At 42.3% G+C, this 15,576-nt stretch overlaps 1 protein-coding gene across 1 annotated transcript in view; it reads right to left on the bottom strand.

Moving 5' to 3' along the window:
• Positions 1–15,576, bottom strand: part of ANTXR1 (ANTXR cell adhesion molecule 1) — a 113,313-nt gene that overhangs the window by 33,161 nt on the left and 64,576 nt on the right. The window contains exons 14-15 of the mRNA XM_030035873.1: positions 12,229–12,233; positions 8,073–8,105 (exon numbers count right to left, since the gene is read on the bottom strand). Of these exons, the coding sequence (XP_029891733.1) occupies positions 8,073–8,105; positions 12,229–12,233 (38 nt within the window). The remainder of the gene's footprint in view (positions 1–8,072; positions 8,106–12,228; positions 12,234–15,576) is intronic.

Here is a 15,576-nt window from a genome sequence, read left to right as displayed (position 1 = left end):
GAGGATGTACACTCATGAAAAGAAAATGTTTCATGATATAAACACCACCACCACTTGACAGGTACAGACCTGCTCCAGCAAGAATGTGATTTTTGCCTTTTTTTTTTTTTTTTTTTTTTTTTTTTTTTAATTAAAGGAGGATCTGTCTTTCATCATCTTTAAATTCAGGGAAGTAAATTGTTTCCAAGTTGCAAAATCATTGAAGCAGCCACCAAAACAGCACTCAGCATAGCTCAAGAGCTGGGGTCCTTTGGCTGCAAGTCTGGTTGATATGCTAGCCACGAGTGATGGTAGCAGGGACTTAGCTCTTTGCCATCCCTTCACTTATGCCTGCAATTAGGGGGGGAACAGCTGCTGCTCTGAGGAGTGTTTCCTGACTCATGGCTCCCCATGCTGGAGGAACCCTTCAGGGCCCAGATAAATCATTGTACTGTAGTTCAGATTTGACAGAATGGGGGGAAAAGCTTGAAAGCAAGCAAGTCAAATTTGCTCCTGAGTGAAGGCAAATTAGGAAACAACCCCAGCATGAATACGTGAATGCCCAACATGGAGATGAGGTTTTTTTGAAATGAGCTGGCCAAGTGTAATAGGACGGAAAAGTCTAATGGAAAAGTTACAAGAATGGCATTAGCTCTTATAATGAACTTCTGCCTCCGCTAGGGAGGCTGCCCATGGAAGTCCATGTCTCTTCAGTGATTTTCATGGGCTTATGCCAGCAAAAATTCAGGTTCTTTGTGAAAAATAAGACAATTTCTGTACTGATTTGAATGTGTTCTACCCCTACATACTGCAAGCAGAAACCTACAGTACATCACCATACATGAAGTTAAACATGTTCAGGACCCTGGCCTTCATGATGACGTTCAGATATGGCCAAATTAACAAATCAAGAAAGTATCCTTAAGTTTATTTAAAATGAGTCTAAATAAAGTTCTAGCAAGTGTATTCTATATATTCTATATTCTTTGTTGCACTATATAACAACTCCACATATGTTCTGACCTACATAGTGCCTGTCCCTTTAATTTCTGCAGTTCAGCCTGTGAACTGGCAAAGCAGAAAAGCAGAGTTCATCAAAAACGTGAAGTATTTCCTGTGAAAAATGTGGAGAGAAATGAAAAATAGTCCCTCTCTTTTTTTTTTTCTTTCTTTAATTTTTCACAGGGATTTGGCAAAACTCCAAAACTTAGGAGTTTTCCAAAACTGGAAAAGCCAAAAATACTTTGAAATTGAACCCCCTAGTAGGAAAAATGAAAAACTAGGGGAAAAAAATCCAAGACAAACTATGCTTTTCATGTCAAACAAAAGCATTTCTGTTTTTCAAAATACACATAAGTTCAGCTGCAAAATTTGTTCTGATCTAAAGGAAGAGTGAACAATTGAGTCATAAATGCAAGGTTCCTCTCCTTCATAGCTGACCTCTTTCTCTCGCTCTGGTTAGAGATGCTGAGGCTCTTTGCTGCAACCTAAGAACTTAATATCTCTGCATGAAGTTTTCCATAAGGACTTTTTTAAAAAATTGGAATCAAAGCCATCTAAATATTTTCCTTCAGCAATTCTCTTTCTCTCTCTTCAGTTTAGCACAGACTGGACTTCTCACAACAGGAAATACCAAGGTTTAGGAAATCTTCCCCACAAGCCCTTAAAAACCCTGCAAGTCACTTCAATCTAAGATAGGAGTGTTTCTGCCAGAACAACAACAGAAACAGCACACGCACAAAAACACAACAGTGGACACTTGAAAAACAAAAGAGTCACAAGCTTTCTCCAGGATGAGTCTGTTTACATGTTTTGAAGGGCATAGGAGGTTTTGCAATACAAGCAAAAAAATCCCAAACCCACCAGTGACGTCCTACACACTTGGCAAATATGCTCACAACACACATGTGTAGCTAAAGGAAAGCAATGGGAAACTTGGGGGTCAGGGCAGGGAGACAGCAGGAAAACAAGAAGGAAGAGGCATACAATCCCCATGTCCAGCATCCTAGCTCATTGCCCCATTCACAAGATGTAAGCCAACAAAACAGGGCTGAATTCTCTCATCCTGGCTGAGTTTTGCCCGTATTTTTCTACGCTTAGCTACAATGGGGGTTTTGCCTGAAGAAGAACTGCATAAGCAACTTCAGCTCTGACCCAGCAGCAGTATAAAAAACAGCCCCGGAAAATTCAAGTGCATTTAAGGATGCTGGAAATTGGCTGTACAGAACTTGGCATCTTTCCACTCCCAAAATCTGCTTTAGATGGAGCTAGAGTTTCTTTTAAAAAATAAGAAGCAGGAGGACAGAGCTACATTTCACAGTCAGAGGTCCAGATTCATAACTGCTGGATTTCAGAAGACAAAGATCTGTGTTTATCTCAGAGTCCATGCCGGGCTCTGTACACTTTGACCCTGACCTGAGGGAACCTCATCTCTGGGTAACACAAGGATAACTCAGGCTCCACTAGGGACATCTGAACCACTCAGGGTAAGAATTCAAACTCAATTTGGCCAGATATAAAAAAAGTTTGGACAACTTATCCCTCTCCCCACCCTTATAATTATTTTCACAGTTGTCTCTGCAATGCCTGAATCTTGTCAGAATTTAGCATTTATAGAGAGCTTTGCCTGCACAAAGTGCTGTAAGACATGGCAGGACAATCATTCCGCTGAGTAAGAGATGTTATCATCTAATTTTACAGCTGAGGAAACATGGAGGTGAATCCACTGTCCTCAAGGCTTCTGGGTCCTTACTGCTTGCTTTTTCTCCCAAAGCCAGACTGATTTCCAAATTGCATGGCCACCTCTCAGACGCAAAGGCATTGTTACACTTTGAGGGCACCTTGCTCAGTTCTCAAGAAACTTTTCCTCCCTGCTGTGGAAGGTTTTGCTTGTTACATTATACTCTGCCAGGCATGTAAATCGCAACTGCATAAACTCATCACTTTGGTTTTTCTCGTATCTTTGCCTGTCACTGGCCCAAGCCTGCAAACTATCATCAGAAAGCACTCACGGGTCACAAAAGCATCTAAAACAAAATGTTCTACTGGTGCTCTAAGGAGCAGGCTGAAGAAAGACCTCAGATCTCATGAAGCACCAAAAATCCATATATAAGCTTATCCTTGAGACACAAATGCTTAGAAAACCAGCCTTTGTTGGTCTTACTGATCACAGAAACTCCTAGTTTATCTATGGTACAGATTCTTAAAGATCCTGCCTGAAGTTATATCCTCCAAGTGCAAAGCGCTGCATGCACACAGTTAAGAGAGAAACCCCTGTTTTGTTAAAGAAGAAAGGATGTTGAGTTATTCCTGCTCTATAGCTCAGACACTGAGCCACAGGAAGATGAAATAAGATCTTAGATCTTATAAGGTCAAGGGAATTAACACTGGCTCTCCCATTGCAACTGTGATGTGATTAAACCCAACTTTTCACAGCCTCTACACTGAGTTTGCTGTGCTGGGCCTGCCTAGATATTTCACATGAAATTTGGCTATAAAACTCCACACCTTCATGGTGTAATACATATACCTCATCTGTTAACAATAACGTCCCAACTCTTTTTCTTTTAAATGACTGTCTCTTGAAAGGTTCCTTTTCTCCTCCTCCCATATTTCCCAACTCACTGTAAAAGGGGAGTAAAAGGGAAGGAAAAGAGCTGGCATACCACTGTGACCTGGCTTTATTTCAGGAATAATAGAATACATTTCCTGCCTTGGTGTCTACAAAAAATTCCTATCAGATCCTTTCTCTGGAGCTTATTTTGCTGTCTCCCCAGCAAGGCTTTTCAGGAAGAGGAAAACAATTTGGAAAAGATTAATAAACACCAATAAGTGAGGGTGCAAGCAGCTCCCCAAGCAGATGAATCCCTTTAGCCATTCTCTGGCCTTATAAATGTTCTGTTGCAGGAGAAAGAAGTTAGTTCACAAAGATCAAAGTGATTCAAGCTGAATAGGTGTTTTCATCTGTTGACTTAACAATAGCTGCCATGCAATGAGGTAAATTCCTCCTTTTCATGCTGGCCTCCCATGACAGTGATAATCGCCTTCAGCATCTCATGACTGTGCTGCTGAATGGTCCTTTCCCTCCAGGACTTTCTTGTGTGTGTTTCCTTTGGTGTATGTGGGTAAGATGACAACAGACATAAGAATTATCCAGTTACAGGCTGGTTGGTGGCTTGGCTCTGGTGCCATGCTACGAGTGACTGTGGAGCTTGGGTGATAGAGCAGCATGTTAAAAACAGGTCTGAGTGATGAGGAAAGGGCATGCTCTGGTTATCTGGTAGATCTCCTGCCTGGTTTTGCCAGATTTCAGGGAACTTTGTGTCCCTAAATCCCTACTGTGGAAGAAAGCACTGCCATGACAGAAAATTAAGATCCAGCAGTGTATTTTAACATTGCCTGGTCTCTGTTTACAGAGCAAGGAAGCAATGAGAAGAGAGCGTGCCTCCTGGGGATACTTTGGAGGGCTCCAGTTTACGCACCCTCTGACTGCACTCAGAGACTGTCCTTCTGTGGGACTGACTAGCTGCAGACCTCTGGCATGGGTCAGGTAGTGAATAGGAAATTGCTGGAAGTTGTTAAGCCCTGCAGGTCGGGTTTTTTTGATGTAGAAGATGAGTTGCTATAGTGAGAACCAGCTTCAGCCTCATGGTAAGCTTCTGGTCTGAGTTGAGTAAGAGTTGTTCCAATAAGCCCAGCCTGAAGGTGATGGGACACATGAATAAAAGCAGCTGTGTCTTCCTCCAAGAGGGCTAGAAAAAGCCTTCCTATTCACTGGAGGTAGAAGAATGTGGTTTTGATCCACCATCAATGACTAATCACAGGCCAGAAAGGTGCTCGCTGGCTCCTCGAGGCATTCACCTCTTCCGATTGGCATTAACTCAATCTTTCCTGGCTGTAAGTAAAACCATCTGTCCTTCATCTGGGCTTAACCTCCTCCTGTATCGTGCATTGTCTGAGGAGCACAGCAGTAAGTTGACGACATTTGCGATTTCTGAATGAATTAATTGGAAGTTTCTAGCCAATAATGATTTCCTTCACCAACAGTGAGTGTGTCTCCAATATGTCTCAAAAGGCCTTTAAAGTAGAGTTCAATAAAACCTTTGGCGGGTCTGACAGCAATGCTACTTTCTCTTCATTGTTACAGTATAATGCATTCTCCTTGCAGTGCAAAGACATATGGGCCTCAGCTCCCAAATCTGCTGATGCAAGAATTCCTCTTGTCTTTTTTTTGCCAAGATTTTTGGGAGAAGAAAAAAAAATAATAATCTTACTGTAACTGTAACACTGCTGCTTAAGGGATTAGCACTCTTTCATGCTGGAGACAAGCAGTTGCTAGGTTTTCTGCAAGGAAGAAAGCTATCTGCAACACGTAAGAAAAACTGGATTGTAGAAAATCAACTCCATCTTCTATTTGTTTTGAGCAAAGTAGAAAATCTTGAGTATGCAGCCTTCTGTGAAAGCAGCATACTACTGCCAATCCTGTTCTGTGGACCAGGCTCTATAAGAGTAAATGGGACCAATGAAATGCATCTTTTCAGAGCTTCTGCTATTTTTCTACTAGCAGGAAGCTCTTCTGTCTGGGAAAAAATGCATAGTACAAGCCACAGCTTCAAGCCTTACTAATTTTTGAGCACTGCTCTGATGCTATACAGTTTCTAAAACAGTATAAACTACATTTTCCTTTCTAAGAAACATTTGGCTGCTAATTGTATAAGATGGCTATAGGATAACTGAGTATTTTGCTTAGGGGATGTGCTCTGGTGGAAAGTACGTGTGAAATTATACCATGAGACTAGTCCCTACAATGTTGGCACACTGTTGTAACCAAAGCCCCCCATCCCAGGGTCCCCAAGTGGTAAGAATAATGGCCAAAAGATCATACAGCTCTCCTCATGTATTAACGAGGAAGCAGGTAACCAGGTATGCAGGTTACAGGTATTGAGCAGGAAGCAGGTTACAGGTATGAGTTGATGCAATTTTTCAGGCCTTGTGCAGTGCCCTACTCTAGGTGCAACCAAAGCCTGGACAAGTCTGCATTTAAAGCAGTCACCTCTGGGGAGCAAGCCCAAGAGCAAGCAGAGCAACATTCTGCTTCTATACAAAGAAGATTTGCCCCATGTTCTCCACAGTACAAGACCAGGTTCATTTAAAATAAAAAGCCAGTGGCAAATACATTGCTATAGGAAAGCTGTGAAAGACAGATGAATTGAGGACTGTTTCATCCAAAAGCTGCACAGACTGCTCCTCTCTGTCAGAATCATGGCTGAGAGAAAATATAACATGTCCAGAAATATCTTTACCAGCTTAACTAAACGTAACCTGAGGCAAACATAACTGGTCTGCTGCAATTAGTTTATTTTGCAGCAACTGGTCTGCTTTTGCAGCACTTACTGGTTTGATAAAAGGCTTCCTTATACATGAAGCATGCCTTCCTTTTGTCTTAGCAGAGATGTAATTTCCCCTACCAGTCCTTGGCCAGTGAGCCAGCATTCCAGAATGATGTATTTTAATTAATTTCAGCAATTGAATCCCTTGGCTTGGAGGCATGTGTGATGCAGAACAGAGCATGTGCAATTTTAGATTAATATTTTCCTTTTAATTCAGAGGATAGAAGCTAACAAAGCTAGTGGATTTACATACAGCCCAAACAGAAACGTCTACTTCGGAAAATAGGCCAGATGCCCGCATATAGAGGCATGGGGAGCACTGGGTCCAAATGTAGATCTCCCTTGGGTCCAGGAACATTCAGATTTAGAGTTTTGTTTCAGGCCTGTTTTGAAGGGGACAAGTGCCACCAAGATGGAGGTTCTAGTACTGGCCTTGGCTCCAGCAGCCCTGAACTATTTCTCTGTGCTCAGTGCAGGCAGAAGCTAGGCTGGATTCCACCTCCGTAGTGTTGCAGAGGACTGAGCTTTTAAGGGTGCCTGTCTGCCTTGGCACAGAGCACACTCACTGGGCCAGACTTTATGGAGAGCACAGAGAGGATCGTTTCAGCAAGCTTTTCCACTTGCAAGCTGAAGCAGGCAATGAATTTGCAGATGCAAAAAGCAAGGCAAACTAACCAACCAAATCACTCTGAGCATAGATCTAAGTCTTCTTTTGCTTGCACAGCTAAGAGGAACTGATCCAAACCCCAGTGAAGTCAATGGAAAAACTCCCATTGACATCAATACACCCTGAACACAGCCCAGTGACTTTTCAATGAAATCCCATGTGCAAAACAGTGAAAGCAAAGAAGAGACTCATTGCATGCTGAAAGCAGAAGGACATAGAAAGAGGCAGATGAAAAACTCAGCATGTTTTTGGGCAGAGTCTACAAATTAAGTGATAGTGACATAGCTTTAAACCATTTGTACTAGGTTCATCTAAAAAGCATAAGCAGAATTAAGAGGAAGGGTTTAATGTTGCTTTACCATTTCTCTCCATTAGAACTTCCCTGGCTAGTGCAGCTCTTCTGATGTCAAGACAATTTTACTGGGGTTTTACATCTGCTCAGAATCTGGGCCACTGTCTTCAGACACATTGCAAAGACCGTGGGCTGCCTTTACTCACAGCAACTGTAGTCCAAGGGATTAGCATCATGAGTCACCGCTCAGCTACCAAGAGCAGTTATATATGCTAAACCATCAAAATTATTACCACACCATTCCAGGAAGGCAGTTAAGCGTATGTTTAGGTTCCATTAACTTAAAAGTTAAACATACACTTAAGGGTTGTCCTTTTTGTGAATCACAGCCTAACTCTGTAGTGCTGTTCCGACAAAGTGGAAGTATTGTCTGCCTCTGTCCTCCTTTCCTACCTGCTCCATGGAGGTACTGTATACATAGATCTACACTCACTCTTAAGTAAATTAACACCACATGTCTACCTCTGTAGAAAGCAAAGTGAGCAGAGTTAAACACACATGGCAGACATCAGCTAAAAAGCCCCTAGTTTAGCTAAACCACTATTGACTTTAAGGCTACAGAGCTGAGCACAAAGTTTTCAATGGTCCATACTCCGCCACGCAGCAGAATCACAACCTCTTGTGAGAAGACTGAACAAAATCTTGTTCGAAACATTGAGGAAATCGGGTTGCCAGTGTTACTCACCTCACTGTCTTCTGCAGGAGGTGGGGGGGGGCTCTTTGATGATCTAGAAGGATCAAAGAGAAACAGAATAGTAAATTCATACTTTGTTCTTTAGCGCAATTCAAATGTCAATTAAAAAAACCCAAATGAGTAAACAACAGGATATGCCACTGTGAACATCTCTGAACTTACAATACTGTATGATTACAGGGTGGCTATGTGTGCTGCTGGTGTCACAGTCATTGAGAGTAAGAGGGAAAACAGGAGGCGTCCCAAAGCCCTGCCACATAGACATTTCCTAATTACAGCTCCAAACTCATATTGCTCATTAGGTGACCCCTGCCCTATGTGAGGTGACAGCAAATTCAAAGTCATATATCCTTGATTCTCCAGCTTCCTAATCCCAGTAGGAGCCATAGTCAGTGCTGGCTCTAAGCAACAGATAGCAATCACTGTTTCACCTGAACAACCATGCTAAAATCAGCGTCTCCTTCTACTGGCCACTGCACATGTGTACAAATCCTGCCTTAAATAATTTACAGTCTGAACAAAGACTGGAAAGCGAAACCAAGGTGAACTAAAATGCCCTGGAGACGTTGCAAAGCAGTAATAAATCCCCAGCCTTTGTCTCCCAGGCCTGTACTTCATTCCAGAAGGCTGTGCCACCTCATGCTCTCATGAAAAATGCTTTTCACGTTATCAGGCTAATATAGTTCACTCTCATAAGCTTAAAAAAAAAAAAAAATTATATATATATATATATACACACACACACATTTGAGGCTCTCCCTGGGTTTCTAAAAAAGCAAGCAGGGTGAGGTTTTAGACTGATCCAGGATATTCTCCATAGAAACAATTTAAGTTTATGTGGGTGTGAGGCTATTATTTCATGCAAAAAGTTTGCATCTAGGGCTCAGCAGGCAGTTGGCTATTACCACAGCCCTCCACTCCAAGAGCAACAGAGAGCCTTCCAAAGGGAAAGCAGTTGCATACAGGCACGTCAAATATCTCTCCCTTACACACAATGGCTGCACAACAGCCATTGCAGTCAACAGATTGAATCCAGCCAGTCATGTCAATGCAATTGCTGCAGGGATTGATTTTCTACAGTAGTTTTAAGTCCATCTGGATGAGGCAGCTCTTTCTTTACACACCAGGCCATGAGTCAGATGCTGTCAGGGTGCTGAGTGCCTGTGGAGATAGCTCCAAGTATCCTCAGCTCCTCTTATGACTGCGTGTACTAAGTGTACAGGCTGCCTAGACATGGGGTACAGATGTGTAGGCTTAAAAATTACCCTTCAAAAGAAAAAAAAAAAAATCACAGTCCCAAACAATAACATTTTGGCTGTTTAAATGCAGAAAGGGAAAACGACAATCACATTAAAGGCCCTGAAGATATAAATATTTACAACAATTCTTCTCACTCGTGTTTTTCCTTCTCTGATGAGCTCACTGTTTTTATTTTCCTCTGCAAACCCCGAGTCATGCAATGTGGCCATTAATGAAGAGCATGTGCCTCTGGCTAGAGAAGAGATCTTGGGCTGGATCAGTCCTTTGTTTGTATCTCAGCCCAGACCAATAATGGTTGTAGAGCTCTGCCACTACCTGTTCCTGGGCAGCAGGGCTTTTTTTTGGTGGCTTACAGTACGCCCTCAGGGAATGCCTGCTAAAGAATCTTCATGCTTTAGGAATCAACACTGAATCTTCGTTTATATGCACAGAAGCACAAAGCACATGTGGAAGCATGAAATGACATTTGAGGAGCATGGCAGGTGCACCCACTGCCCTGCTCACAACATCACAGCAGAACTGTGCATCAGGCTGTGGCCATAGAGCCACTGACCATGTTAGGGAGAAAGGAGGGGTGATGCCCCAGAAGAGCTCAGGCTGACTAGCAGAGCTGGTGAGCATCTCATACAGCATCCGTCTCTCTCTCTCTACCCTGCGATTCCTAGCTTGTTCTTGCAGCTCTGGGGGATACCAGCTCTTTCCCCAATGGAAAGCAAATGATGAAAAACAGACGAAGAGTTGTCTGCATCAGAGTACTATTCCGTGGAAAGGAAATACTGGGTATCAGCATGGTTTACTCAAAGTGCTGCTCCTTGGTTTAAGAAGGAGACAGCATAATCTCTTATATGTCTCTTGACACAATACTGACACAGCGTGTACAAAGCACCAAAATACACAGAAGACTTTTCTAGCCACGTTTTCAGATACGTTTTGGTCAGTGTGAGGGATGGCACTTGTCAACAGACCTCCTTTTGAACCAACCCCCTTAATCCAAACCCATTGGATGCTGAGAAACTTCAGATGTCTGATCCAAAATATACCTACTGGAAGTGGCCTCATTCCCTCCTCTAACATTATTCCGGTGGAACATCATAGGTTTCAGTGGAGTTTCTCTCATTTGCATTGGCATGAAACATCAGGATAATCTGTCCAACATATTTGGTCCAGCTAAGCATTCAAACACAACTTCTCAGCCAGTATCATTAGAAACTCTTGAGATTGCAGACTTGGAAATGAAGAGATGGCTGTTTTTCATACATTCGCATTCTTTCTCCTAACATATGCATACACATACACGCAAAGTGATTTCTATAAACAGATCAAGTTTTTTCTATCACAGTCCAAGGTGGGGGGGGCAGGGGGGGAAGATTCCTTCCATTTTTAAGTGCTATGTACTTCTAAGAGCAACTGGACACCCCATAAATTGGCAGCATAGATTGATTAGTTTGGACAAGTCCAGAGATGGGGAGAGTTTCGTCTTCTCTGCCTTTGAGCCTGTAGGAACTTTCAAAGTTCAAGCCTTAAAAAAATCTATTTTCTGTCTTGCCACCCAAGTCTGGAAAGGCTTTTGGTCTACAAACAGTACAAATCTTTTCTTTCTCCCTTTTGAATTCTTACGATTACAGCTGTATATGCATGAGACCCTTATTCTGGGGTACCAAAGGCAGTGAAGCAAATGTGCCATCTCACACAAGTGAGCAAAGCAAGCGTCAAGTGGGAATAACAAGGTCCCAGAGCCGAAAGGCAGTGCCTTACACCTGCTCATTTTGCACAAATAGAAACAATTACTCAAGTACCAGAAAGAAAATGCCATTACAGGGAACCCAGTGAGGATACAGCCCACACTGGCCACCACGTTTTCTTCTGGGCTGCACCTCTCGCCTTCCCTCTGCCTCTCCAGATGACACACATGGACCTGCTGAATGCAATCAGCTGGGAGCATGCTTGGCCAAGCAAAATGCTTAGGCTAGTTTAGCTTGGCAAGGCTGAAGTGTTTGTTCATGTGTGCTGCAATTGTTTTGATAACCCCAAGCCATTTCTGTGATTGTTGCTGCAACTGTATCTCCTGTCCCTGTGTTTCAAAGAAGAAAAATATGACAGTTCAGCAACCATATTTGCTCGCTAGGTGAGGAATACCTGAGGGTTTCTATATCATTGCCATGCTATAAAAACCTTACAATGAGGTCTTTTGTTTTGAAGTAGTAAAGGCCTGTGGGATGGAGAGGTGGCTATTGGCTTTTCTTGGCAGAGGAAGGAACTTCGAGGGTAGTTGTCAGCTTTTCTACACACTTAGCTGTGAAAATTCAGGACAGTAAAGTAATTCTTTGCCTTTCTATCACCTTTCCTCACAGATCTTCAACATGCATGTGATTGACAGAGGTCTCTGTTAGCTGACCCACCCTGATGTCACAGATGCATGGAGAAGCAGCTGTTTCTGATGAATAATCCAGCGTAAAAGCAGAAGAATGCTATTAGCCACCTCCTACAAGTTTAAAAGCATCGGAGAGGACTGGTTTTCTGTTGCCCTGAAATTTCTGTAGCCATTCAGGCATAAGAGAGCACGTGTTGAACCCAAATTTTGCATATTTCAGGAATGTGTCTAGGATGTTTTCCATCTTGGGAGACCAGAAAACTCCACCAGTTTACAGTGTGAGAGCAAGCACATACTCAGTAACTGTCCCTGGAGTTTTATATGATAAATAGGGGTAATATGTTTCTTGTCAGTGAAGTATATCTTCTTTAAGATGGAACAGAGCATCATTTAAAATGAAGGCTACACGAGAAAACAGTACGAAATGAGAAATAAAGGACTTTGCCTCTAATCAGGACTATAATTTGGAAAGGGAGCATGCAGTTAACCGAGTAGATTTTTTTTGTCCTTATTTACCTTCACTCTTCTGGAAAATACAAAGTATGTATTTTTGCTATCCTAATAAGCAGGGGTGGGGGTTATAGCATTAATTATGACCCATCTGACTAATGTTTATTTTTTCCCCTTACATATTTATCGTTTTGACCTCCTCTTAAGTCCTGTGACAGAGTTTCATAGTTTAGTTATGAGTTGGGTAAAGGAACAGTTCCTTTTTATTTGTTTCATATCTGCTGTGTCTTCTAAGTACCCATTAAATCCTTGGAGATTTGGTCTACACTTCAAAGTTCCTAATACAAGCAGGAGCCTGTCCCTATTTCTTCATCTGCAATACAATACATTCTTCTTCCTAGACATACTAGTAAAAGGTAAATGAAGTTCAATAGGAAAGCTAACTCATCCTTTTAAGATAACCTCTCTTGTCATCCTAGAAGCAGATCCAGGAATCTCAATTTTAACTCACTAAAACTAGAAGACAAGGCTGTTTCACACCTAAGACTTCAAGTTGATGTGCACAAACCACATTCAATACAGATCATAGCACATGTCAAAGTCATACACTTATGAAAGACATGACACCACGGAGGAAAAAAAAGCCCTCCGTTTAAGTAACCCTTGTACAGTTTGCAACTGAATGGGGCGGACCTGTAGTTCTCCAGGGAATGCATGGAAAAAAATGCAGCATCTGCAAAGGTCATTCCTTTTCCTAGGCTATTTCATTTACACAGATAAACAAGGCCAGAATCAGTGGGGTTTGCTCTAAGTGTCTGACGCACTTTCTTTGAAAAAACTATATAAATTAAATTTATTTTCTGGACTAAAGAAAAACATCATAGCTACTTTCAGCTATATGCAGAAGCCCTTGCCCTCACTCGCTGATTGCTAGTGAATTTTCTGGTTAAGTAAGACTATGTCCTAAAGATCTATTTCTCCTTAGCTGGGCTGAGCCAACTTTCTTTGGAAGAGGTGAGAGGTGGCCAGGGAAAAAAAACAAAGGAAGAAGTCACTTTTATTGAGTTAATTATTTCCCATGAAGGACTGGGGCAAAGAACAACAGTGCCTCCTTTGCATTAAGTATCTGTTGTAGTCTGGTCAAGAGTAATATAATTCGCCATTGGATCTGGCCTTAAGGAAATGCATGAGCAAGTAAAACGGTTTGGGAATCTGAAGTCTAGGCATATCATCTAAAGGCAAACGGCTACCTTCCTAATTTTCAGAGGGCAATGCTTAGCACTTTCCAAAAAGTGAACTCCATGAAGATCTTTCAGTTTGGACACCCCAGAACTGATGGACACTTTAGAGAATTTGGCTTTAACTTTTTGGTAATGACACATCACAGCAGCACATCAAAGCACCCTAGTTCAGTGTCTGGCGCACACACTATTCTACCAGCCCATTTCTCTACCTGGGCTGCTGTAGAGCTGATGGTATTAGCCCAGGCAAAATGCCTCTGCTATGCTATTTTCAGGATCCATGCTAGCCTGTTTAAAGATGGCCAGTTATAGAGCATTATATCCATATCTAAACCATTCTGATCTGACTGACAGGAAGCTGAGAGGAGCAGTGAACTGCTGTGGGTACTCTGGATGATTAATAAGACTGTCTTTATCCTCCTGCTCCCATTTGTGCACAGCCATTGCAAAGTCAGGTTCTATTATTTACACTACTTTAAACCTACAATAACAGTACTACCTCCAAATGCTTTGGATTGACTGTGCTATAAATAAACTCATTTGTGGCAGCATGCATGAATTCAGGGCTTGAATGTGACACACGACATTAAGCTCCAATAAATTCAGTGAAACTACCACATTATACTATGTGAGCGCTTGCCTCAATAGCTCAGACTTGAACCAAAGGCGGGAACTGTGCGGTCCACAAGGAAATTCTGCCTGCACGTTTGTGCCTCTTTCTCTTGGTTTGCCTCAATAATGTTTCAGATGATTCATGATCCTGTGCTCCCTTCTCCCCAAATCATCATAACTGCAGAAAAACTGTGCCTCGTACACCTGGGAGCAGGTGGGAATTAGAATACGTGGACCCTTGCAAGTAATCTCCATCAAGCCAACCTGCACCATGTAATTTTATGACTCTTCAGGGTTGCTGTAGAGTCTATGCATTTCCTCTCCTCCTCTTCATCCAGTTTAGCCATGATTTTCATGTGGTTTTAATATATATTTTCTGTATTTTCTCTATCCAGCTTTTTGTTTCCAAAACTTCTGGTCAGCTGCAGTACAGACTGAGAGCCAAACAAATTGCTGGGTTCTTCCATGCTTCCTTCCAGAAAACAGCTTTAAAGTTAAAACTGGTGTTAGATACTTAAATACCAACACCTCATTTATATGCCAGCCACACCTCTGTATTTAAAAAAGCTGCAGCATAAAAATGAGTAAGATGGTGTACATATTCTAAGTGGGCAATTAACACAGACCAGCTTCTCCTGCCCTTCTGCCTCAGGCCACACTGTATGGATGCATAAGGGAGGCAAAGACTCATGTTTACCTCATAAAACTGTAAGGAGATGTGATGTATGAGCATGTGGGGAAATGCTTTGAGTCTCAGTCTCAGCTGCACCAGGGAGATATTCCCACTCATATCCTCCGCATTTTATCTCCTGGACTGCCCTAGCTAAGATTCAGCCCCAGGCTCGGGGCAGGCTGATTGTAGCCACCACTTCAGCTATGCCATCTTTCATGCAGATCCTCTTCAGGTGCAAAGCATGGCCCAAACACAACTCACTCAGCCTGACAATTTTAAGTGTCTATGGGAGACACTTGCTCAGTGTGGTGCTGCATATTGGCACAGGAAAACTGTCCCAGCACAGATGAGCCTCCTGACTATTGTATTAATTATGCCTTCACTACACATCCAAAGCACTTCAACCAGTTCCATTTCCAAGTCAATTTAACAACGTGCCTGCAAAATCCTCCTTAAGATGGTTTTGGAGGCTTGTTATCTATTTGGCTTACATCTATATTAAAATGTATTTGGTTTACATCAACATTAATAGTAAGCCTTATGTTGGCCTCCTACCTGGAACAATTTCACCCTTGGACACCTAACTAGCCTCTTGCACACACAGTTACTACTATAATCGCTCGGAATCCTTCAGGTTATGCTGTGTTCAGGAAAGAGGAGGAATGGGAAGACAACAGCAGAGTGCCCACTAACATCAACAAGGCCAGGATCTGGCATCTGCTGTTTTGCTGATATGCTCAACAGAGGAACAGTGGGGTCATCCTGTTATAGATGTCTTGGTATTTGTCATCATTCTTCTAACGTGTACAGTGTTGGGGTTGTCAGCTTAGCAGAATTGCTCTTCTTTGTTTTCTGTTGTTGAATAAACATCCGTGAAACCTTCTGAAA

Source organism: Aquila chrysaetos, chromosome 13 (assembly GCF_900496995.4).
Source record: "Aquila chrysaetos chrysaetos chromosome 13, bAquChr1.4, whole genome shotgun sequence".
Classification (NCBI taxonomy): Eukaryota; Metazoa; Chordata; class Aves; order Accipitriformes; family Accipitridae; genus Aquila; species Aquila chrysaetos.
Note: the sequence above shows the minus strand (reverse complement) of the source record. Positions and strands in the feature narration are given on the sequence as shown.